Source organism: Ambystoma mexicanum, chromosome 2q, assembly GCF_040938575.1.
Source record: "Ambystoma mexicanum isolate Mex_15411 chromosome 2q, UKY_AmexF1_1, whole genome shotgun sequence".
Taxonomy (NCBI): domain Eukaryota; kingdom Metazoa; phylum Chordata; class Amphibia; order Caudata; family Ambystomatidae; genus Ambystoma; species Ambystoma mexicanum.
The window spans coordinates 778,668,192-778,694,996 of NC_090924.1; the positions used below are offsets into that span (position 1 = coordinate 778,668,192).

General features: G+C 43.4%; 1 protein-coding gene across 1 annotated transcript in view; it reads right to left on the reverse strand.

The window, feature by feature from the left end:
• The window catches only part of ADARB2 (adenosine deaminase RNA specific B2 (inactive)), a 1,587,200-nt gene that overhangs the window by 30,542 nt on the left and 1,529,853 nt on the right, over positions 1-26,805 (reverse strand). Inside the window, exon 8 of the mRNA XM_069648017.1 lies at positions 15,169-15,350. Within this exon, the coding sequence (XP_069504118.1) occupies positions 15,169-15,350 (182 nt within the window). The remainder of the gene's footprint in view (positions 1-15,168; positions 15,351-26,805) is intronic.

The following is a 26,805-nucleotide window of genomic DNA, read 5'->3' on the forward strand; positions in this document are numbered from 1 at the left end:
TAAGGTGGTGGGTTGTGGGTTGATTCGCAGCAACCAGTTGCACAGAGATCCTGTTTGCCACGAGTCATGCCAATAGATACATGACCACACCATTCTGCCATTAGAAATGTACACATTTAACATAAATGATGGCATTCAAATTGCACATTGCAGACAGACCTCCGATTCCTGTGTAATGTAAAAAGGTGGAAAACATATAAAAATGAATGTTTCTGTAGGAATGTCAGACTCGCCCCACCAACAAGTTGCACACTGCAAGTGCAAACTAAAATGCAGTAGTGCATGTGTGCTTTGTAAACAAGCTACTTTAGTGGGCATTAAATATACCATTAGACTTTAGACAGGGAATTGATATCCCTGTATTCTGGGAGTAAGAACAGTTGCACCTTATCTTCTTTCCAAAATAACCGTGCTTTGTTTCACCAAAACAGACTTTGCAATCCATGTGTCATTCCCCCTTTATTCGAAGCAGGTAAAATGGATGCCGTTGCAAAAATAGTCTGAAAGCAGTAGCATTTGCTTGTGAAGGATACTCAGAAGGTAACAACAACATCAGATCGGTGTCGAAAAGACTCAGGAATAGACCCAGCCAGTAGATGAAGACTGATCACCTAAGGGCCACATTCTACAGTAGCTTCTGCCAAGATATGGGCATTAAAATGCGCACTGATGGAGTTCTAGGATCCCGGAGGCAGCGCTTCCCTCTTAGCCAGAACAATCTACCATTGCCAGAGGTCAGAGCATAAACCCAGATGAGCAGAAATCAAGCAAGAGAGGAGCACGCCGATTTCCACTGCGATAACAGATGTTTTGCACGCACGCCTTTCCTAACAGCTCATCATGACAGCGCCATGGAAATACCACAACAAATATTTCTGAGCGGGAAAACGAATAACCGTACATCACTCAAATCTTATAAAACTCCATGCAGCTCTAGACCAGTTCAAACAATGATTTTGATTTTGTTTAAAGAGAATACCACAGTCTCTGCAGTATGCTGATCTGTGCTTGAGAACACTCAGGCGCACCCCACTATAGCCTTCTAGACCATGCTTCCATTTCAGCAGTGACATCCTTATGTCTTGGTTTGCTCCTACTGACACCTGCCACTCACAGCCTTACTGCATAGAGGGGGGCTGGACATGACATGTTATGTTATGTTACCAAAATTTGTAGAGCACTCTACATCACCCAAGGGTATCTTGGTGCTAGGACAGCACACGGATAAGCCACTAAGCCAGATATAAAAAAAGTTTTTAGAGTGCATCTAAACTCAAGATGATTAGACAGAGACCTTTAATTGTCTTGAGTTTAGACGCGTCTGACCGATACTGCAGTGCGGAAAAGCATATTTGTCACTCCAGTTTCTGGTCCCCCTAAAGTAACCCCATCCATCCGTTGCCCAACATGCGCCTTTCCTGCAATGTCGCCTGTCGATTCAGCTGTGCTAGACCACATAAGCCTTGGCTTATCCCATTCCTTCTCAACTGGAAATCCAACTGGGAACTCTACGCGTTCCGGTTCGATCCGGCTTCCACACTACATTGGTTTGTTTGAGCACATCTTTATCCCATCACACAATTCACTCACCTCCCAAAGAATTACTAAGTACATTTTAGATTTCCCAATAGAAAAACAGCCCATACCCAAGCGTCACCAAAGCTTCCTCCTCTGCACTGCACCGGGTTGAAATCAAGAAAATTTGACTTAACCCACGTTCATGCTGAAAGAAGCAATGCCCCCCTCCCTCGCCCCAGTTAGGGTCATTCTGGAACCTTTGACACTAGGAATGGCTGTTTCCTTTTGCTCTCCAACCTCTCCTTCCCTACCCATTTTCTTCACCCTCATCGTTCTCAGGTGTGGAAATCTCAGGTGTGGGTGCAATACTTTCCTGTGGAAGACATAGTTGTCAAGAGACCACTACTATGGTAACTGGCGCAGTGCAATTGCGTATTACGATACATTACAACGACAGTCTGTTATTGACATTAAACAATTTGCCATTTCAAAATGGTGGCATTAAAAATCTGCATTTTTTGAAGATTTCGAAAAATCAAACGCAACTGTTGCACATTTTCGATCAATGTGCATATCCGGCTTGGCTTTCTTATGCTTGGGAAGGCATTTGCAGGTCACTGCACAGGCTCGTTAGCCTCACAGTCGAGGGAAGCAGAGCTATGATTGTAAATTGCAAGGCGACAGGTCAGGTGGGAAAATTAGTAATCAGTGGACTTCTTTGTAAAAAAGGATGAGCCTGGGGGGTCCTGCAGACCAGGATTTAGATTTTGAGGGGGCAGAGAGGGAAGACCTCTTTACAGAAATCTCAGGTAGGGGAGGCTACCTCTCTGACCTTTCCCTTAGAAAGATATTATGGATAGTAACACAGGCAGACTTTCGTCTTTTCAGATGGGAGTACAAAAGTGAGTCAAACAGCAGCTGAGTGCAACCCGGGCTACTGTAGGCTGGCTCAAAACTCATGAAACATTGTTTCATCATATCTTGTTAATCTACTTCTGATTTGATGCTTAGTCCGTTTTATTGCTTGTCCATTATCAGTGTAATCATGTATAAAAAACCTTTTGAAGAAATATAAATGTACTTAAAAAAAGGTCTAAACATCAGTACATTGTTTTAATTCATATTGTAATCTTTTGAGACCCTACGAATAACCAATGGTCTGTCACTAACGCACACATCTAGAAGTACATTTAAGCTTCTCTTTCATCCCTTGTGGAATTTAAAATCCATTCATGCCTTTGTGGATACCTGGGGCTATTCCTTACATACCCCCAAACCAACAGCGGGAACTCTCTTGTGCCAGGATTTCAGGTGGCAAGAATGGAGTGGAGTCAGGCATCCTCGACACGCATCTCTTGCGTCTGGGAACCTGGGAAGCTTAGACTTTGCTCAACTGTTTTTTTTTTTTTTTTTTTAAAAAGAAAATTAATGATGTAATCAGAGAAGCTATGAAACCGCATGTAATCCATTTTTCAAAACGTTGAAAGCAAATGGAAAATGGTGACTTCCGGGTGGACTAATAGCACCTTGTGTCCGCTTTAGTGTATGTTTGGAGAACCTTTATAGTGCCTTTTTCGTATGACCGGGTTGAGATTTAAATGTAATCAAATATTCCTTTGCATGCACTTCCTGCTGGTGTATACAGATGGGATTAAGTTATGTATGGTTTCATTCATTGTCAGTTTGTAAGGCACCTTCTGCAATACAATAATACTTGGAGGATGTATTACCCCGGGCCAACAGTCCTTCTCCGACAAGTAAGAAACACGTAATGACCTTTACTTAAATAATTGGGCCAAACTTAGTCCAGTGACGGGACTGACGGCTACGCACTACTGTTATGTGAGACGTTCAAACAGATAGACCGGTGCTCCGATTGGGAACTCGGTTACCTAGAATTAAAGAAGCAATATATCCAGAAGGTGGAAAAATGGGATAGGACCAATAACTATGATCATATGGCCACGCTGAAGCCTGATAGACCAATAGCCCAGGAGTCCCATACATTTCATAAAGCACAGAATGATTTGCTTTGTTGCCCCGATCCTAACCTCCGTAGATTCCTACTGAATATGCGTCAGATAGACTCCCGGTTCTTATGGTTAAAGCGTCAGAATTGGGAATCCCTGCGTTGGAGAGAACGCGTCGGATTTGTAGAGTAAGCACAATGATGGCATCGGTCTAACATGTTCTTACGGAGTGCAGGGAAAAGGAACCCATTTATATGATCTTATTGGGAAGGTTTGTTAGAAGCTACGACAGTACAAACAATGATGCATTCTGGGCTTATTGTTCAACCAATGAAAATACGTCGCTGCATATCGCTTGGTATAATAACTGGAAGCGGATAGAGCCTCTGAGATATCCAATGTATTTTAGAAAGGGTTTTTGCTATGCTACTAAATGCCATTTTATGTATTATGTATGTGAGTGAGTGTGGTTAAAGGCATGAAATGATTGTATATTTTAAGTAATGAAGATTGTGTTGTGTAGACGTTTATTTCAATATATGTGTGAAGCTATTTATATGGTAATCACATTAATAAAAAAGAAAAAAAAAGAAACATGTAATGGGACCAAAGGATGCATCAGTGATAAATGTTAAAAGAAATTAAATCAAACATCACCCCTTGTGTGCTGTATGAATATGATTGGTTATTTATAACACACTTGAAACCGAGAGGTTTCTAAGCACGGATCTGAGGCTTGAACCTGTGGTTCTTTGTACCATCTTGCTTCCAAGGAGAGCACGTTGCTCCTGAGCTATCCTCCCGAGACAAGGGGATGTGTATAGATTCACATAACACAGAGGAGCTAGGCTATTCCCTCCGCTGAGAGGTTAGCGCTCCCCTTGACATCCATGCCGGCCACCGACAGAGAGAGAAGTGATGAATGTGGATTTGTGGTTTCATGGAGGCAGCGCGGAACCAGCTGAAGCCTGGCCAGAAAATAAGGTAAGAGCCGCAGAAATGTTTAATTGCCAACATGACAAGCTTGAAGCCAGTCTGGGCTGACTGACTTCATCAAGGGAAGAGGGAAATTAATTTCCAAAAGAGGTGATTAACTCCAACATAAAAGAAATTAAGTAGGTTTCCTGAGGCAGAAAATCCCTAAAACAAGCCACGTGGCCCCACTGACATGGGGGGATGGGTGGGGGTTGGGGAGAGCATAAGCAATGTGCTTCATTGCTCACACCAGCATGTTAACAAGCGGCCCTGAAGAAGTCATGATTCTTAAGGCTAGGAGTTTTTGATACATATGCATCTTTATAAGCAAGGCCAACAGGCAAAGAATTAGCGGATTGTTATTATTTTTCTATTCTGTGAGCTCAACATACAGACCCCTTTGCCAGCTCTATCACTTTGCATTACATGTCATACTCACCCAAGTAATCAAATGTCCTCTCATCAAGAATGAGTTTCTAAGCCAGGTTTCAAAATTGCGTGACAAATGATTTATTGCTCCCGCATGCAATATTACACGGGCGTGGGGCGGGGGGCAGAGGCGGATCTAATGGTCGTCAGCCAGACAAATGGCGAGCAGGCGCTTGTGCTAGGGCCCGCCCCTTCCACACAGCACAGGGCCCTTTCTGCTGTGGCGGGCCTGCTTTGCGGAGGCTAGTTCTCTGCTCGCCAGAGAGCACACGTGCCATCGCCGTGTGGCTCATTGTGGATCTAAATTTGTCAGCCCTGAGGGAACATGGTAGGCTTTCACACCATAAACAAAGCCAAACAAGGTTAGTGCGAAATGAAGAGGGGGTTTGGTCACTAAAAAAAAAAACTATTGCTGTCCTTGTGGCGTGTTTTGCATGTTAGTTGTTACAGGGTTAGGGCATTGTTAAACATGTCATCATCTCCTTCAAAATGCATGCTGCAATGCGAAGGTTTTTAAATATTATGACAATCCACATCAGCAAGTTGTTCTGTTTTTTTTTTTTTTACTTTTCCTTTATTTAGGATTTTTACAGAGCACAGCCCTACCCTAGAAGGCGCCATATGGCCTGATTTACAAAAGCATTTTTCAGTGGAAAAATCCCATTGGAAACGTTTTGTAAATCGTACACATAGGCGTGTGGTATGGTTGGGGAGTGTCACAGCATTCTATCATCTTTTGGGAAAAAAATGTCATTAATAAACTAACAGATACAGTATCTAGTCCTGCAGCGATCACAAGCAACTCGTCACACTATTGTCACAAACATCAATGATCTTCTTGTTTGTTTTTTAACACCGTCCACATTGATCTGTTTTGCATCTAAAGTACACGCAGATACAAAATATTGTCAAGGGCTCTGTAATTCCATACTAGTACACCCTTATACAGATCCGAGGTTTTCACTCTCCAACCCGTGCAGCAAAAGCTTAACACTATGCAATTCCTCCATTTTGCAATGCATGGCTGCAGCAACGCCAGCACAAACAGAATGACATCCCTTTTCTGCCACAAGGACGCGTATGTTCTCTAGGTTTACAATATTTAGCATTAATAGCAAAGACTGCTGAGGAGGCCCAGCTGTTTCCAGTTGGTCAGACCCCTAGGTAACTGTAATGAAGACAACTTGATAAAAAATTGCTTTTGTCCCTAAAGTTTGCCATTGTGCACTGTGACCACAATTAACTCTACCCACCCAAAGCTCCGCCTCCATGACCCGCCCACCTAGTGACAGGTGCTGCCCACGGGGCCCTTTGCCTTAAATCTGACACTGGGGGGGGGGTTCATTACCAGGCCAGGTAATGCCCTGGGCCATAGTTAATGAAGCCATTTTATTAATCATTAGTACCCGGCGAGAGACAATCAGAATGCAACAAGCATCGAAGGATTCTCGGCCGGGATTCCAACCGCCTTGTCCTCGGCGGTGGTGTGGCAGCCCCTCAGCCAATGAGGAGGCTCGAAGCGGGGCCATCCCCGCTCCGAGCCTCCCCACGACTGAGAAGCTGCCTTCGCCCCCCGCCGGGGACTCGGGTAAGCTTTTTCTTCCCTTCCCTCCCTTCCACCCTCCCAACCCCACTTACCTTCTGCTTCTTTTTTTTCTTTTTTTTTTCGGGAGCGGACGCTCCCGATGGCTGCCATGGAAAGGGAAAACGGACTGCGTTTTCCCTTTCCTGGTCGCCATTTTTATTCATTTTTTTTTGTTGTTTCGAATCTGTTTCGAAACAAAAAAAAATGCCATTAGCACCCTGATCCAACGGGCCGGAGTGCTAATGGCAATAAGATCCTCGGCGGCGGGCCAAAACCGCTGCAGGTAATGCCTGGGGGCTTCGTTAAGGCCCTCGCTACGCTTGGGCCTATAACAACGGCCCCGGGCATTAGCTGGGGCGGTATTGGCCCGCCGCCTCGGGTCTCATTGCCACATTAATAGATTAATAATGTTGTGGATGAGGACAGCCTAGAACATTATGAGGAGATGTTTGAAGAAAACATGTTGATATTTTGAGGGCAAGAGACCCATTGGCACTTTTCTGGGCTCCCATGTTTGTTGTATGCCACACCCCTTTCTGCGCACCAGATCAGCAGTAGGCATGTGTATTTTCCCCCCCAAGTCTGAATGTTTTATTTTTTTTTATTTTTTGTTTAATGTGATACAGTTTATAGATAAACTTTACACATATAATAATATAAAATACATAATATAAATGTATATTATCTTTACCTAAATCCATTAATCAATAAATACCCAATTTTTTTTTGTTTTCTTTTTATCTATTATCAAAAATAATTCAGTAATATATTCAAGAGAATCAAACCAATAATATAAAAATCAAACCAATAATATGAAAAACATATAAAGCATATAACATATATTAGTCTCAACGAACTGTACAAAACCAAATATGACTATAATGCTAGCTCTTAACATACTGATACTTAAATGGTACTTCAATGGTCCCAGCCCCATGTGCTGTGAATTTACGCTACTCCATCAGAAAGCCAATTCAGAGATACATTCGAGATTATGTACATATTTCCCGTAGTAAACCTGGTATATGGACCATAGCTCAGGGCAACCAGTTAATACATGCCTCCCTGACTCAACCACTGACTGATTTTGACATATTCTGCAATATCTTTCCGACTGTGGTACCTGGTTAATAATGCCTGTACACGCCAGAACGGTAGATGATTCATCCTAAGTAACACAATGAATCGTCTAAGTCTGACTGCTGGGCCGATATTAAGGTAAGGCTGTGGTTCTTTATATGAATACAGTATCTACTTAGTGAATTGGTAGGACTTTAATTTTTCTAAGTGAGCAAAATTTGATAGCCAGTCATGCAACTCCGATTTTTTTGTAAGTGCCCTCTTAGTTTCAAAGGAGAACCCATCAGATTGAACATACCATCCAATGTCACTCAAGTATCGGTCGACCTTGTCCTTAAGCGGAAGGATGCCAGCCTCTTTGAGAGATTCTACTCTCAAGGTGGTAACCAAAGGATTTCCCATTTTACTCTCCATCAGTAGATATAGTTCAGTCCTTTTTTTCAGTACTAAGGATTTTAAAGAAATTAGCCCGAGTTCCAGCCTAATAATGGCCATCGGTATGCAGGTTGGGAGACCTAAGATCTTTCTCCAGTATTTCCCTTCCACAACCTGCAGCCAGTTCAAATCCATATTTAAAAGAGCGTCAATACCATATTTCATCATCGGAACCAAGACCTGTTGGTATAGAAGCTGTGCTGCCCAGACTGAGAACCCTGACTGAGAGGTGACAAAATGGTAGGTCTGAATGTGTTTCGGCTGCATAGACATCCTTTCTGGTATGAAGACCTAAACAGTGCTGCACATGCAGCGATACTTGTCCAAGTGTGCTTATGAACCTGGAGTGATGACCAGGCCACAGAGGCCCTATACAGTGTAACTATAATCACGGTGAGGGGAAGTTTCACATACTGCTACGTCTGTCGTGCGAACATTGTTGGTCATGGGACCCATATAGCCGGTAAGATAGCTCAGCAGGTTGAGCGCTCACTGCTGCAATCTGTGTGTGATGTGTAGGTCGCAGGTACGAATCCCAGCAAAGCCAAGTCAGCCTTTCATCCTTCCAAGGTCGATAAATGAGTGCCAATTTCGGTTGGGTGATTTTGTATGTAAATATGTTTATTTATTAATTAAATTTTTTGTAAACGCGCCATACGCCCATGTTCTCTCAAAAGTGCTTTTGCGAAAGTGCTATATAAGTAACACATCATTATCATCAATCAGAGCATAAAACCCACTGTTTTTTGTACATGCCTCTTGGCAAGGAATCGGAACTTGCGTAGGGTCTACATTACTAGTATGATTGAGATGTAAATGTGTTCGAGCCTTGGAAGCCGAGGCAACAATGGCAACAATTGGGTGCGCTATTCTTGTGGGGGAGGCTCCTGTCCCTGGTAAAGTAGAGTCACATTCCTCCTTTGTGAGCTGAGTGAGAACATCTTCTCATGTATGACCTCTGTCTGAGGCTGGCACGTAACACGTTTTCATCATCTGGCGTCGCCGACTGGCAGGTGGTTTGCTCCCAGTGTTTTAAGTGGGCCGGGGCCTGCCGGGGTTGGGCCCCGGCAGTCGTCAGAAAGTGTGGCTGAGCGGGGGCACTGCCGGGGCCCCCCGGTCCCAATCAACATTGGCGGGACGCATTATCCCGCCGCAGCCGCGACGGGATATGCGCCTGCCATTATGTCAGGCAAGCTGACAGAAGTGCCAGCCAGCCACAGCAATGCTGAGGCTGGCGGCACTTCTGTCAGTCAGTGTAACTTCCTCTGATGACCCCTCATCAGGGTCATCAGAGGAAGTTACTGTCCCTTTGTTTGCCGGCCCCAGGTCACTGACCCATGTGAACCCACGGGCTCCATGATCTAATATTCAGATTAATCACGGAGCCCGCGGGTTCGCAGAGGGTGAAAGGCGCCTCGGGCTCTGTGATCTATGTGCTCAGAGCAGATAGATCACCGAGCCCGAGGGGTCTGTCTCCGTAGACAAAGCTTTATAAAAGATGCCTTGAATTGTGTACATTTCAAGCCACCTTTTAGAAACGTAGAAATATTTCTATGCTTATAAAAGACGGCTTGAAACGTGCACAATTCAAGGCATCTTTAATAAAGCTTTGTCTACGGACAAAGCCACCTTGGGTTTTGTCCGACATCAAAGCTTTATAAAAGATGCCTTGAATTGTTTACATGTCAAGCCATCTTTTAGAAACATAGAAACATGTTACAAATGTCTATGTTTATAAAAGGTGGCTTAAAAAGTACACAAACCATAGTAAGGTAAGCACACAAGTGTGAGTAACTTACTATGGTTTGTGCACTTTTGAAGCCACCTTTTATAAACATAGAAATATGTTAAATTGCTACGTTTGTAAAAGATGGCTTGAAAAGTACACAAACCATAGTAGTACACATACAAACATATAAATGCTCACATACATTTATATATTTGTTTGCAGATCATACTAAGATTTGTGCACTTTTAGGCCACGGCCACAATAAAAGCCACGGCCCTAAACGAGGGCCCCCCTTCAGTTTCTTACCCCACTTAAAGCACTGGTTGCTCCTAACAAGACTACCAGGCTTGGAGGAACATTTTATCTAGCAATGCTTCTGGGAGTTTTTAGGCAGGTTTTCCGACTCGCACCAAGGGGAATCGTGAGAGTTTTGCCTTTGCTCTCTCGGTATTAAATAGTGCCCACGGGACCAGGTTGGGCTAGTTACATGGCTCACAGTAGAGGCTTGAATACCCTCAGTAATGATTGAGGGGGGCCGGGCTTTGAGAAGGCATGTTGTGTCGCAATCACTTTAGAGTCATCTCGGGGTCTGAGTAGCTCCTGAGTACTGCTGAGCCGCTGCTCACGCCACTGAACCGATGCATCATGTCTAAACTTCTGACCATTACTCCTAAAAGTCTTCTGTGTTTACCAAAGTCGAGTACTCTGCCCCCTAGTCTCCGCTCTCCTCCCATAGCACCTCCGGGCCTCGTTCCCTGGAGCTATGATGTCCCCTCAGCTGCTGCCATGTGTTCAGGGTTCCCGCCTGCCTCTGTCCCCATCCACTCTCCATCTTGTTTCACTTCTCTGGCCTCTGTTACGTTTTCTTTTGGCCTCTCATGCAACTTTTACAATGATGACTCCCCAATCTTTGAACCCTTCTCCTCTTTCACTGGTGCTCTTTACTCCACCTGTCTCTCCTCTATTCACCGTTGGATGACCACACATTCTTTTCACGCTTTATTTTTTGGGGCATCCCCGTCTCCTCACCTCCCTTCCACCGCAACCATACATTACTTTCGGTCGTTTTTTTATACTCCAACATTTTGCTTCCTGCCCAAGGGAGGTCATATCAGGAAAATGCCACGAGTAGCAGATGCGACTCCCCTCACCCGCTGATATCACAGGAAGTGATTTCATGTGATCTTTGACCCTGGTGCCATCACAGGAAGCGACTTTGCATGCCATTTTGCCCTGATGTCATCACAGGAATGACGTTTTAAATGTAAAATGCATAGTTTACTGTTAAACAAGTAACAAATAGTTGCTTAGGCTGAAAAAACGGCACTTGGCATATTGTAACTGGGTTTCTGTCTTGGTATGGCCCAGTTGGCATCACAGGAAGTAACAGTGCATGCCATTTTACCCATATAACATGACAGGAAATGAAGTTGCAAATGTAAAAAAATAGCTTTAAAACAAGTAGTAAAAACAAAACAAACAAAAGCAGGCTTTTAGTTGGCACCCATATTTTAATTAGGGTACTGCCTTGAAAAGATATATACGGGGCCATTATATGACCGAGATAAACCGGCCGAACACACGTTGGGCAGGGGCAGACCCGTCTAATGCCATAACAGCCTCATATGGACATATAGTGGCAACGTATGCAGATATAGCCCCGTATCCCAGAGGCTAGCATACTATATGCAGAGACCTCACAGTCCAGGCATAATACACAAGGTAGAGACTGGCATAACCAGGCGCAGATCTCATACAGTATGCCATTTGCAAACGAGTAGTGCTCAGAAATGTCACCTAGTGCTAGTTACTGTCTCATACCTCTGGTAGAGTTATTTGTATTGTGCAGCCTCACATGTCCAGGTGCTGCCATCATATGCCAAGTGCAGCTACACATGATGCCGTAGTAGCTACAGCTAAGGAATGTCCCATATGTCTGGCACAGTAATCACGAGTGAGGTACAGCCTCTCATTGGCAGACACTGCTATAGTATGCAACGTGCAGCCTCAGTAGTGCCATCCTGTGCCAGTTAATGTCTCATATGCATGGCATAGTCGCCACATGCAAGGTGCTGCCATCAAATGTCAAGCAGAGCATGAGGAAGTCTTAAGCACACGTGCGCCACCTAACGGTGTGCCATGAGTATGCCAGGAAGGCGTTTGTCTGCAATGCTTGTGAATAGCTAACCAGGGAGCGGTGCAAGCCCCGTTTAAGTGTTGGTCTCCCTCTCAAACCCTTCCTCATATCTCTCCGCCCAGTGAACAAAACACAATACTTTTGTAATATTTAGATTCTTACCAGAGACTCATATTAGCAAGAATACATACACATATGTATTACAAAAACATGAATAAGGTCTTGAAGACTTGATCCTCAAACGGTGACAAAGGAATAAAGACAGGGAACAATAGAAGTGGTAGAAATGGACATAGCAAACTGCACAGGCGAATCTTCACCAATATCAGGATATGCAAGGACTGCCGTGTCAAGAAAAGAGGCTTCTGAGTGCAATCTCGTATTGTACGCTACATTCTGTGAGCTAGAGGCTGTTGAATAGGTGATTGGAGGAGGAGAGAGGGCCGTGTTTATTTGCTAAAGACTTATTTCAATGTGTGTGCAGTCTATGATACCTGAAGCATGTCCTGTAGTGGAGATAAAGTCTTTGGAGTAGGTTTAAAGGGGTAGGCTACAGGGGTGTGTATGAAATTACTGTGTATCATAGTTTGATGGTGTTATGACTTTGTTCCCTGCGCAGATGTGTGAGTGTGGTGAGGATATGTGAGGATATGTGTTGAAAGGTGGCCATTTACATGGGGTACAGAGGACAGGGATACTGGCTTTTGCCTCTTCTTGGATTAATAAGGTGGAAAAAGGACAGCCCCCAAGGAGTCCCTTCCTTCTGTGGACCTATGCTGCAGGGTCAAACTGGGACACCTGGCTAATGGCTGCTCAAGGAGGGGCACCAGAGATCTTGTCGTTCAGCAGGGTCTCCGGCAGAGCAGGTATTCACCCTGTAGATATAATCAAAAACATGCCGTGGTTCGGTATTATTACCTTGAAATAAGGAGGAGTGTCTTCTAAGCTGATAACATGGTAATGGCACAAGGTATCATGAAGCATTAGCACTCTGGCAGGGGGAGCCAGCCAATCAGATGGCTAGGAACGTGTGTTTGAACCGCTGGTGCAAGTCTGTGTTCCATGCCGCCTGACGGCCGGCCCCCCGCCTTCTTCCCTCCACCCACCGCCCCCTTTATTTTCTTTCACCCTCCCAGCCCCCTACTTATCTGCATCTGCACCTTCCCCTTGCCTTCCACAGGCTGCCATGGAAAGGGAAGGGGTTCTTCCTATGGAACCCCGCCTTCCCTTTCCACGGTGGCCTTCTTTGTAAAGGATCTTCCTCCACTCAATGGGACGTCGCTCGCTTCCCGTTGAATGAAGGAAAATCCTTTTTTTTTAGCATCCCGGGTTACTACTTTTGTAGCCTGGGGTCTAATGGTCTTAAGCCACTGTTCCAAGGGCTGGAATGGGGGGTGATGGCCCAGAGTTCTCCTTAACTTGGGCTACCAGGCCGTTACCCCCATTCCAGCCCTTGGAACGGGGGCTTAACGCCATAGTATGACAACATGCTGCACCTGCTACACTCACTGATGATGGAATGTTTAAAAGGCAGCATCCCTTTGATGCAGTATGTGCACACAGATAAAAAAGTAATACATTTTACATGTTAAGTGTGTCATCTTAACACAAAACTGGCCCCAAACCTGGGCAAAGCAATGCTGTACTTGTTGGAACAACCCTAAAAGGCTGGCATGTGAAACCGAGCACTGACTGAGGAGCCACAAGCGTTGAAATTAGCAATGGCTCCACAGTTTTAAGATATAATTATTATTATAATTGGGTCTTTATAACACGCTTAATACCAAAGAGGTTTCTAAGCACAGACCCAGGATTCGAACCTGTGCTTCCCAGACGAGCGTATTGCCACTGGGCTATACTCTTTGTAAAGTTTATGTTTCTTAGTGACAAGGCCATCCACCGTTCCACAAACAGATGCTGCTTGGAGTCCCGCTACGGCCTCAAAGAGAAGGGTAGTCGAAGTTGTGGCTGTAGTTTGAGTTGGTTGCCCTCATGTTTTGTGTTGGGGATTTAGGGAGGTGTAGATAGTACCATATATATTTCCTCATTTTCGAGTTGCTGGTTGAGTCTCTGAAAATTAACCCTTGCTCTCCGTAGCTGAAACACTCTTTACGTAAAGTGCTATGTTTCCAACTAGTCAGGGTCTGGCCTGAAGGGGTAAGGCCCACCCAAAATCCGTAAATGCCCACTGATCTGCACTGTGTGGGCATTTACAGATGTAAATGCCTCTGTGGTGGGCCCAACTACAGTACGTTCAGACCCCACTTGTTAGGTAATCCTGGCTACACCTCTAGACTAAAAAGAAACCTTCCACCAAGCTTTGTTCCTAAACATCTGTGCGGAAGCGAGTGAGTGGTCCTGCGGAGTAAGAGCCAGGCCAGTGGGGCAATGCAGCTATCTCGATGTGCAGTTACAGATGGGTCCCTGTACTAAGACAGAGCCAGCAGGCAAAGGCACAACAGTGGACTACACTGCAAGATCTGTGCCTGTGAGGACAGCCGAGGCCCTCTTGCTGCCAGGCACATAGCTACTGGTTGCCTGTTTGGCAAACACATCCTGCTTTATGCTTTAAAGTGTGTACCCTGTGCTGAGCCAATCTCCTATCCTTACACCAGAGACCTCTGTCAAAACAGCAACTAGGGATGGACTTTTGTAGATCCTTCCCCTTTAATGCTCATCACTTTCCTTGGTAGGCTTCTGTGCTACTTGTATAACCAATCGGAATGAGTTAGCTTTTAGAGCATGTCCGCCGCGTGCCTTCTGATGCAGCTCCCCGCAACATGAGGAGTAGCTTTCCCAGTCTGCATATTTGTACCTACTATGCCCTTGTATGCCATCTGATGCAGCTCCCCGCAACATGAGGAGTAGCTCTTCAGTCGGTATTCTTACAACTATCATGTGTTAAGTATGCACTTTCTGCAACGAGAGCCTATATACCGCAGGGTTTTGTGCACTGTAATACATTCTAAATAAATAAAAAATACCTCTACAACAATCTTGATTTGGAAAAATTGGAGATAAGCTCTTAGCATTTATTACGGCTGCGCTTTTAGCATTCACAATATTTGTGCATATGTTGTGCTATTGATTTCCACTTGGGCATACACACTGTCCTTTTGGAACAACATTTACCTTTAAGACAAAGCGAACAGGACAACACAAAGAAAAAGATCCGTTTGGAAAGTTGACGGGATAATCCTGGAAAGAGATGGCCACGCGACATGCATGAATTCATATATGCAAAAGAATTTAGGGGTTACTACAAAATGGAATGGACACAAGAGCGTCATGATAGAAAGCCCCTGCTTACCACTGAGGAGCGGTTGGGTATGCCTGTATGGCGTGGGCAGTTTCCCGCAGTCCTCCATTCTATGGCTCATTACGCGGGAGAGATGGCCAGTGTGATGGAGGCTTCCTACGATGATGCTGTGCAAATAAATGGGGTCGATGAAGTGGCTGAGCAGAGCGCCCTGCAATCCCAGAGTATTCCACCTAGGTAGAGGTAAAACAAAATGGCAGTCACAAAATCGGCATTATACGGGTAAATGACTTCAATACAGCCGCCAAAGATATGACACAGGGTATATATAACATGCATGACACAGCGACTCTTACTCAAGAGACTTAGGGCGGGATTATGGCATGTTTGTGCATATGCAACGCAGTTTGAACTTGCAGAGTTGTACAAGAGGTAGTGCATATCCAGTGCCAAGGTTTTGAGGCTAATAAGATTGCACATGCGCAAATACGTCCAGTCATTTTTTAACAGGGAATAACGAAAGACGTAGTTTCTGAATCCGCTAAACCGATCTGAATGTTGTTGACAGTGGTCTGAAGTTGGTGAAGTTATCTGATGCATACATCTGGGTCTAATTATTTACCTTCTCATTGGCTAAATGCACCTTTATGTATCAATGAACAAGCATCTCTTGGTGAAGGGAGTGGGCTTGCTGGGTATCAATCATGCTGCCCTTTCCAGAGAGAGAGGGGGGGAGAGAGAGTAAGAGAGAGAGGGAGAAAGAGAGAGAGAAAGAGAGAGAGAGAGAGAGAGAGATAGAGAGAGAGAGTGAGATAGAGAAGGCGAAAGTGGTGCAAGAGAGAGAAAGAGAGACTTCAGAAGAGACAGTGTGCACAAGCCATTAAACGAGAGAGGATACAGCAGATGTGGGGGCAGGAGGAACTAGAACATAGAAGTAGGGGAACATAGTGAAAAAAAGGCAGTGAGAGAGGTGGGATGACAGATAGTCAGGCGCAAGTAAATAGAAAAGGAAGAAGACAGGCGAGTGCTAGGGTGGGAGACAACGAGCGGTATTGGGAATAGACTCAGAGAGAAAGGAAGAAACTAAGGTGAGGTACATGACCAACGGGAGACAGTGGCGTGAGGGGGAGCGAGGGAGACATGAAGAAGCGTGAGACAGGTAGAAAGAGATAGATGGAGGGAAGGCGAGAGAAAGGAAGATGAGTCTAGATGGGGACAATAATGAACAGTGACAAGGAAAAGAGGGACGGGCAAATCAAAGGCAGACAGAGTTGTAGGGATCGAAACACATAAAGAAAGATTTAGGAAGCATACCGTATGCAAGACAGTGTAACGGAAGGAGAAAGAAGGCATGAGATAGAGGAGTCATGAAACATATAGAGAAGTTGAGAAACAGAATAAGAAACTGAGCGAAGATAGATTAGTGAGAAATAAATAACGGCAGAAACAGTTTTAGGGAGATAGGGAACGAGAGAATAAAAGGTAGAGGCAGGTGGAATTTGAGAGGACCCGAACGTGAGATGGCTAGAGAGACCGCAGTCTTGCAGAGACAGAAAGAAAAAGAGAGCCAGGAGATATGGAGATAGAGTGAAGGGAAACCCAGTTGGAGAGAGGTGCAGACCAAATGAGGAGCAGGACTGCTGAAGTCACCCATGTCTCAATCCCAGAGTGATACAGGAACACTGCATTCTCTGTGCTGGGTATCTGTGGGAGTACATTTGCACTTATTTAATTCCTCTTTTTTAACACACTTCATACTGGAGACCAGCCTCTAAGCGAAGACTGGGATTCGAACCTGTGCTGCTCTTCATTGTGATGCTTCCAAGAATGCGTTGGCCTTTAGCTATCCTCTCGGCCCGGCCATGGTGCTGACTTTGCTGTTGTTGCTCTGTGCTTTTAAGGAAGGTGCAACATTTATGAGGGGGCATTCACAGCTGCTACCACTAATCCGCACCTATTGTTTGGGAGTGAAGCGTGCATTTCTGCTGCCTTTTCTGTGACTAATGCCTGCACTGTTGCCATATGCTCCTGTACTTGTTGAGTGCAGGGTTGAAGCTTTCCCTGACCTGTTTTCTGCGTGCAAAGGATGCTACCACTGCACCTACCTGCACTGTGTGACACTTGCACTGTGGCTGCCTGTGCGCTACCTGCCGAGCACAATGAGGGAAGCTTAAACTTCTGCTGCCTGTGCTGCTCTAATCATGCACAGGTACAATGTACCAGCTGCTAGCTTCCATGCTACACATGATTCAAGGTTTTACATTATTTGTGAGAATATACTGGCGTCTATGCTGAATGGGGGACCTGGTGCACAATCTGTATCCTCAAGGGGGAGGGTCATTGGCAGAAAAGGTTTGGAGACTGTTGCCTTATGGATGGTAAAAGCGAATAGTTAATGGAAATAATCGCCAGATACTGCTGTGATATCAGCACATTCATGAGATGTTCTATCACTCCCTTACCTCCCCTGCCCTTTTTTCATCAACCGGCCTATTTACATCACAAAAAGCAAAAGCTCCATATCAAAGAGAACTCTCGCCCAGTGAATAAGATAGAGAGAAGTTCTGACACCCACCTACATGCTTAGCAGGATCTTAAAAAAATAGAACATTTGCAAACGTGCAGGGTCTACTTTTAGTTGTTGGAAATCAGTGTCATGTGCCTATTATTTTTAAGTGCGCCTAGAGACTCCCTAATCTGTGTGACAAGATATATGTCTGAAACAGCATATGTGTGACTGGTATTCTTACACTCATAATGCAAAGTGGCAGCTTTAGGACAGCCTCCTTATATCACCCTTGTTCTGTGTGATGGAGCCAGAATAGAATCGTGAGCATTTCTATTTTTCTTTAGCTCTTGTTTTATTTAAAAGCCTGATTACAATTTCGAAGTAAAAACACTTAAAACAATGCATAATGCTACTCTTAGAGTCATCGTTTGGCAAAACAATATGACCTTAGTATTAAACCAAACACCATTTAGCATCTCTCCATATATGCATGCGCAGTATAGAACATTAGGGAAACCTACTCCATTGAATTTGTTGAACAGCAATGGGCACTAAATTTGAATAACCTATGTCAATCTCCTGATGCGATATTGGGATACACATATGTATAGCACTCAGAAAAAAATGTGTGGAAAGATAAGGTCATATTATGGATTAGATACATTGATGATTTGTGATTAATATGGCAGGAGCTGTTGCTGATCAATTTGAATCTGCCCACGTTATAAATGATAATGAATTAAATGTACAATTCAATTTACATCATAGTTTACTAAGATTAATATCTTGGATTTTAGATTATGGAAACAATTCTAAATTAGAAATGTAGTGTTTGGTTGATTTATTAGGGCTAAAAGAAAATATGTGTTACAAGAATCTTATGAACTGGAATGCATGGCAATGCCATCTAGAATTAGAAAGAGGAAGTATTCTAGATCATTAATAATTTCAGCCTGTGCCAAAGATGATATTAAAGATAGAATTTGCCTTTTAAACCATCACAAGTAACCATGAATAGGGATAAAATGAATGTCACCAATAGATATGACAGAGTGGTAAGGTAATTGGTATTGTTAACATGCATTAGAATTTACTGGAGGATGATTCTATATATCAAAACAATGCACAGGTACTAAACCAACGGTTTGCTATAATGGGAGCTTAAATATAAACACCACTAGTAGCTTTTTTTGAGAAAGATAATCCTGCCTAAATGTGGTTAGATTAACTATCTGGTTTTTACAGATGAGGAGAATATGCCATCTATACATTGTGTATGAATGGAAGAAAACAATGTAAAAGGAAAGGCATTAACACGACTCATTATATGCACTACCTAAAACATTGCATTTCAGAACACTACACTTACTATATAGTCTTATATGGTCATGCATGAATTGGTATCACAGTCAGGAAATTGAAGATAGCTATATCAGAACATGTGCAAGCGATAAAGAATAAAGACAGACATGATCCTGTTGCTAAAGACCATCCAAAAATGATTGCTTGGAGCTGCAAGTTATAGTTCTGAGTGTAGCACACCAGAGGTTCAGAGAGGATAATCGAGAAAAGACCCTCGTCATCTTGAGGCCAGATTGATTAGTCACTTTCGAACAGAGTACTCCCAGGGTTTAAATCCCAGTGAGGGGTATCACTTGTGTCGGTTATAAAGATGCTGATTCAAATATTCATACTTTAATAATAATAATAATAATAATATGTTATACATAAAATACATTTGTAGATGAGAAGAAATGTTATAGATGGAATTGTGTCACAATGATAGGCTATCAATTATCCTTTATTTACTTCTCCATTTATATCACCCTTTGTGAGATTACTTTACACTGCTTGTGACATACATATGTTCCATGAATAACAACATGGAAGTCAAGCAAGTCGTTGTGAACTTTTCATGATGTATAACTATAAATCTCCCATTCATCCGTGGTTAATGGTCCCATTGCAGATACATTAGGTTATGGTTTTAAATAATGCAGTACTTTTAATATATTATTCTGATTCAATGACTGTAGAAATTACATGTTATTTAGATACAATGTCCATTAAGGAGGAAACACGACTTGCAGAACTGTTAATGAAGGCTATATTATGCAAAAGCCATATATTCACAATAGAGTGCACCTTTAATGTGACAGACTACTAACTGTTGAGATATACAGTTGTGATGAATTGACTTCTGACCTGCAGGAGTACAGGAATGAGTAGTGGCTAAAAGCCCACTCAGCCCTCGCACTTCTACAAACCAAGAGACAACACCGTCATAAATGTAAAACGGGCAAAGTTAAGAGATGTACCTCCTTTGCCTTTTGTAGTAACGCGAGCAGAGGGAAGGCTACACAAAACACCCACCCCTGTAGAATGAACACAGAAGATGCAAAGATAGCAGATGTAGCTCTCTGGGTAATGAGACGGGGGAGAAAAGACAATTAAAAGATCACAATGTAGAAAAAAAGATATTTCTTGAGGTTGCAAAAGGGATTACAATGGCCTATCCAGTCTTTAGGGTGCAAAAATGGAGGAAGCGGACAGTTAGCAGTCAATAGTACTTTGTTGCCATTCTTTCTGGTCCGATGGTCCCAAACCAGACTTCATGGCAATGTGCAAAGATCGGAGAGTGTAAAAGGCAGCAGGGGAGAGTCCTGGTGGTAGGATTTTTCGTTTCCTCCCATTGCTTTAACAAACGAAAAATCCTACACCACATTCCGCAAACAGCTGAAAACTCTCCCGTTCAACTAACATGTCTCCTCTCATGTACATACTTCACTGTATGCAATGTATTTGAATGTACCTACTTCCGTGATGTACACCGGCACCAAGCAATGTATTGAACATACCTACCTGGTGTAATGTTATTCATGTACCAAGTGAGAACACTCTAACAAGCGCCACGATGCCCACGGGCAGATGTGCGCTATATACATTTAAATAAATAAAAAATAAATAAATGCGTCAAACTGTTGTTGAAACACAGCCCAAAGCCATTCATCAGCAAAAAACAATAGGATCCCATTGTTGGCTCTCGGGGTGCTGTGATTCCCAAACCTGGGACTCAGTGACAAGCTTGGGGGAGGATGGCACACAACTGCAGGGGGCACAGGTACCGATGTGGCTGGTATAGAGGCATGTCTTGCTCCAGCAGCACGTCACTCATCAGGTCGCTGTGAGTCTGACTGCTGAAACTCCGGAACAAGATGGGTCCTTGTGCTCCCAAACACAGGGGAGGCTAGCACACAACTGCAGGTGTCCTTCAATATGGTGAGGGCTGGGGTACCGCTGTGGCTAGCAGAGAGGCAGGTCTTTTTGCAGCAGGAGGTTCAGCACAGTGGTTCCATCGGATGGCTACTGGGACAGAGCTTGCCTCTGCCTTGGAACACCTGACTGCACCTCACAACTGGAGGACTCTGAATAGGATTTCCCTCCCAGAAGGGTCCAAATGAGATCTTCTTCAAAAAGATGATTCAAAGATGATTCAAAAAAGTGGTATTGGGCCCCTTCTTTTAAAGGTAAAAGTCCACAAGGGAATGGACTAAAGATAGCCTGCCATGGCGGTCCAATCACTACTCTTGAAATGAGTGGACTTTGCCCTTATGACATCACACCCAAAGTGCTTTGCCCTAGAGGAAGTGGAAAGGACAGGAAGGAGAGAGAGTGGCAGAGAGACACAAGATTGTGGAAGTCTTTCTCCACTGTACAGATATCTCCTGTCTAAATTAACACTGCCCCCTTCCCTTCTCATTAGGGTGAAATGCCTTGAGAAATGCAGCACCCTGGTGTGAAGCTGCTCCCTTTGAAAGGGTGTACTTCTTTGATGCCTGGGCCCAGGACACGTCTGTCTCTGGAGGTGGGCATTACCTACCCTCACAAAGAGATCAAAGAGGTGGCATTGCCATTCAGTTTCCTGCCCTGTCACTTTGGCAGGATCAGCATGTCTGTCCAGAATACATGTCACCTTTCACAGCTGAGCTGACTCACAGGAGCTGAGACATGTGTGATATCAAATTGGATGTGGCTGCAATAATTAGAAGTAGGGCCACACACCATGCCTTAACTCGGGCATAGCTTATTTCGAGAGTTTACCCTGCCACCATCATGGGCCGCTTATGATCATTATAGTTTTGGTACAGGGGTGCATACCTTAAATGTAGTCCTTGTGCTGCAGAGACTTAGCTGTCACTGTAGCTGGCACATGGGTAACTGTGGCCCCTGAACCTGCTCTTTTCCACTGGTAGCAAAACACAAGAGGTGATGGCTGGAAGGTTTAGAATTAATCTGAACCTCTGGAATTGCTCTGGTCGACCCCCACACCATCGTTCTTCACCTGCCAATCCATTACAGAAAGGGAATGACCATATGCAACTCAAGCTTGGCCCCACCACAAAAGGGGCTTTCCAGCCCGAACTGCTAGGTCACATCCCTTCTGCATGAGACCACAAGCATTCCCAGACATGTTTCAGCTTTGCTGGACCTCATAAGTTAAGAGTAGCTTGAGCCTCCGGTACCAGCAGGCACAGGACCCATTTCAGGCCATACCCATCCCACTGGGGGTGATTATAGCAAAACACAACAGGTGATGGCTGGAAGGTTTAGAATGAATCTTTACCTATGGCATTGCTCAGCGCAACCCTCCAGACCATCCCTCTTTGCCTGCCAAGCCATTACAAAAGAGGAAAGACCATATTCAAATCAGACTTGGTCCCACAACGAAAGGGGCAGTCCAGCCCAAACTGCTTTTGGAGTATGACCAAGACTGATTAACATATAGTTTTTCCCCTACTGTAATGGCTTGGAAAGCTCAACATTGATGGTCTGGAGGGTTGCCCAGAGCTGTGCCTGTGTTTATGATTTAATCAAAACCTTCTAGCCATCAAATTTTGGTTTTGCTTTATTCCACTCGTAGAGCAGATGCTGCAAATCAGGATACTGATATATCAGGGCACAGATACACACTAGGCTTTTGTCAACAAGCTTATGAAAGGGGAATCTAATCAGCCGAGATGAAATTAACTGAATCATTTTATTCTTTAATAAAAATCAAGAAAGCCAGGGCTTTAACAACCTTGCCAGATAGCAGTTCATCACAGCACTTATTTACTATCCTTGCTCATTTCGAACATTGACATTCACATTCATGAAAATGTAACAGGCATGAACCAAAAATTATCAAGCACCATGATTAAGCCAACTTTAGGTGGCAAAATGTTGGGCTTGGCACGTTATTGCATCTCTGTGATGGGGAAAGTTACTTTTTCAATTGCTTTCAAAACTTTGATCAACTAAAGAATAGACTGTCCTTTTTGTACCATAATCAAAGCATTTTCTTCTTGACACATTTTTTCATTTGCAATTACATTTTCGATGCCTAACTGAGACTTGGATTCCTCTGTTTGATTGACACTTCAGCTTCACTAGTAACACCACTAACTTTTCTCACACTCGGCACCATTAAAGCAGAGTGGGCGGGGCTGGCATACTCTACAATTCTTCTTTTACTTTGCTACCCTTTCCCAATCCCCTGTCCCAGTTAATTTTATCTCCATTTATCATCCATACCCTATTGCATTTCTGATCATCTATCGCCCTGTGGGCACTCTTTATTCCTTCTGTTCAGATCTTGATGCATTATGTTCAGTACTGCTTCCTCTGTCTTTCTACTTGGCGATTTACATCTCCATCTATCTTCTATCTAGTCTACATCTCCGTTTGTCTGATTACTCGACTCATACAGTCATTTTCAATATCCATCTCCTCCTTCTCACTCTTCTGGCTCCTCACTTGAGCTTGTTTTCTCTCCCATTCCCCCCTCAGCCTCAGCCATCTCTGCTTTTCCTTTTTATTCCTCTGATAATTTTCTGCTTACCTTTCCATTCACTTCGCCCCCCACCCCCGTTTCTTCTGGTTCTTCACAGACTATTTCCTATCATAATGGTCGTATTTTGGACACCTCTGATTTCCTTCCCTCTCTTCTTTCTTCTCTGCCTTCTCCTGCTACCTTTTCCTCTACTCCCACTGACACCGGGCTTGCCACTCTTAATACTGCTCTCCATTCCTCTCTTGACTTGCTTCATCTTCTGTGCCCTTTTCAAGCATCAACTGAGCCTCCTCATCCTTGGTTGTCTCCTGAGCTCCGCACCCTTCGCTCTTCTCTTAGGAGTGCTGAGTGACTCATGAAAAAGTCCCATTCTCCTTCTGGCCTTTCCTTGCTTTCCTCCCTTCGCTCGTCCTTTGATTCTGCTCTTCTTGCTGCTAAAAAACGTTGCTTCTCTCACCTCATTATTTCATAGTCTCCTCACCCTTGACGTCTTTTTCATCTTCTGAATCATATACTTTCTCCTCCTTCTCCTGATCCATCTATTTCATCTTCTCTTTCACCCTCTGACATTGCAAATCTCTTCATCTCTAAGGTTGAGCACATACGTTCCTCCTCTCTGTTTCCTCTCATCACCAAGCTTTTACCTCTCTTGTTGTCATACCTTACTTCTCTTATTAATCTCTCTCTCACCTCTGTTATCTTACCTCATGATTTCAGGAGTGCAGTGATCCTTCCTCTTTTGAAAAAAACCTCATTAGATTTCTCTTCTCCCTTGAACTACCGTCCTATCTCTTTACTTCCTTAACTCTCTAAAATCTTAGAACGCGTCGTCTATTCTCAAGTTTCTGTCTATATTCATCACAACTCTCTTCTCCCTTAACTCAATCTGGATTTCAACCATTTCATTCTACTAAAAAGGCCCTTTTTTCTGTCTCATATCCTCTCCTTTCTGCTAGACACTCTCAATTCTCTTCTATTCCCATTTTACTTGATCGTTCTGCTGCTTTTGACACTGTGGATGATCTGACTCTTTTGTCCACACTTCGGTCTTTGGGTTTCTCAGGTTCCACTCTTTCTTGGTTCAAATCATATCTGTTCAATTGGTCTTTCTCTGGTTCTTGGGGTTGTTCTATCTTTCACTCATTTCCTCTTGCTCAGATGGTTCCTCAAGGCTCAGCCCTTGGTGCCCTCATTTTTGTTCTTTACCTTTCACCTTTATCTTCTACAATTTCCTCCTTTGGGATCTCCTCAAACTTCTATATTGATGACTCTCAACTCTGTATTTCTTTTTCTGCTTTCTCAGACACTATTCAAGCTACTATCTCTAACTGTAGTAAGTCTTTTCAAACCTGGATGCATTCTCTCTTTCTGTACTTAAATGCCCCCAAGACTGAAATTCACTTCTTTACATCCTCTTGCATTTCCCCCTCCATTTACTTTCCTCCTGCCTCTCTTTCTTTTACTGCGAAAACCTGTAATCTAGGTGTCCTTTTCAATTCTTCACTTTTCCTTTTCCTTGCATATTTCTAATATTGCATGCTCCTGTCACATTCACCTTTTTAATATATGTAGAGCACGTTCTTTTCTTAATTTTTACGGCTGTAAACTTCTTATCACTTCACTTATCTTTTCCTGTATTGACTATTGTTCATGTCTTCTTGTTGGTCTTCCTTCTTCTCATCTTGCTCCTTTAAGATCTATTTTGAATTCCTCTTTTTGGACTCTTTGCACTATCCTTCCTCACTCTTCTATCTCTCCTTCTCTTCACTCTCTACCTGGCTACCCTTTGATCTTCGTCTACACTTCCATTTCCTCTGCATCCCTTTTAAATGTCTCCATGGTTTGTCCCTGCCGTACATTTGCTCATTGGTTTCTATGTTCCTTCCTGGTCCTTCGTACTGAGTCATAATTTTTACTTGCACCCAAACTATGGAGCTCATTGCCCCTGAATATCAGAACTATTCCTCTTCTGCTATTTTCCCTTCTCACCTTAAACACTAACTACTTTCTACTATGATCTGATTATAATTCTTTTGGCTTATTAATATTTTCACCTATCTTTTGTACTGCTCTTTTATGTACGGCACTTTGGCGAAAGCGCCTAACACATACATGAAATACAATACAATGATCATTTGATCTCTGTTTCATGTTTACCATTTGATGGACTCCCATGACTACCAGATTATGGATCTTACATCCCTGGCTGAGATCCTGCATGTTGGTGGTCCGGATGCTTACTATTTTTGTTATTGCAGTTTTCCTGTGCTCAAGGCACTCGTATGTTTGAGTTTTGATACATAAATATGAAATATATGCATTTACATGTATTCATACACACGCACGCACGCATGCATGCATACCTTAGGTGAAAACAACAAGACCATTTTGTTTTTGGGGCATATATACATGTGTTATGGGCAATCAAAAAGTTAAAGGGCATATAGATGTCAGTGTATTCACATTAATATTAATCTTTCAAGTATACATTATATTTTCAATAGAAGCAAATAGTGTACCAAATGTTCATCTCTTGTCTTGTTGTTTTCTGTGCCTTCTGACCACTTTTGATGACAGAGCGGTGATTTGTGCTACCCATTCATGGTTTTATCTATGAGCGCTCGATTTAAAAATATACATTTTGGCTATGTGTGGTTGCAGCCTAGGTTTCATTTTCTATCACTATGCGCATGGTGTGTTACACTCTAATGTCATCAGATATTATCAGCTGTACTGATGCCAGGGTAAGCAATGATATATATTTATTTTCTTATTATATGATACACATGATAAAGGACTTCTACCTTTGACATTTAAAGGTCTAATAAAGAGAGTATTGCAAAATTACTAGTTATCCATCTGGTAGGATCAGAAAAGCAATTCAATGTATTTTCGTTCCAGACATTGCTCAATCTATGGAGAGCAGTGTTTGAAATTAAAACATTTCATGACAAATAGCTATTGATGAAAGGAGAATAGCACCTCTCCTGTTTTGTGTGTGTTTGTATTTGAATTTGTGTTTGGGGTTTTATAAAACGCAAACCTATCCAGGCAGTACCAGATCACTGTACATGTCACTGAATGTAACATATGAGGTGAGGTGAGGTGGAATAGGCTGGGGGGGGAGGGTAGATTTGATATAGTTGAACAAGGGACAAATGCCCAGAGAGTCCCTCCACTTCTCTCACCTCAAAGACAGTCAGGGCTGCACCTGGCTACCCAGTGAGGTCTTATGTGTTCAACTCACCTCAGCAGCAGAACATTTACAATGGGAAGTGATTAGTGATGGGAACAGGTAACTGGCAGTGATCATTGCTGTGGCACTTGTTCTCTTAGCGTTATATGA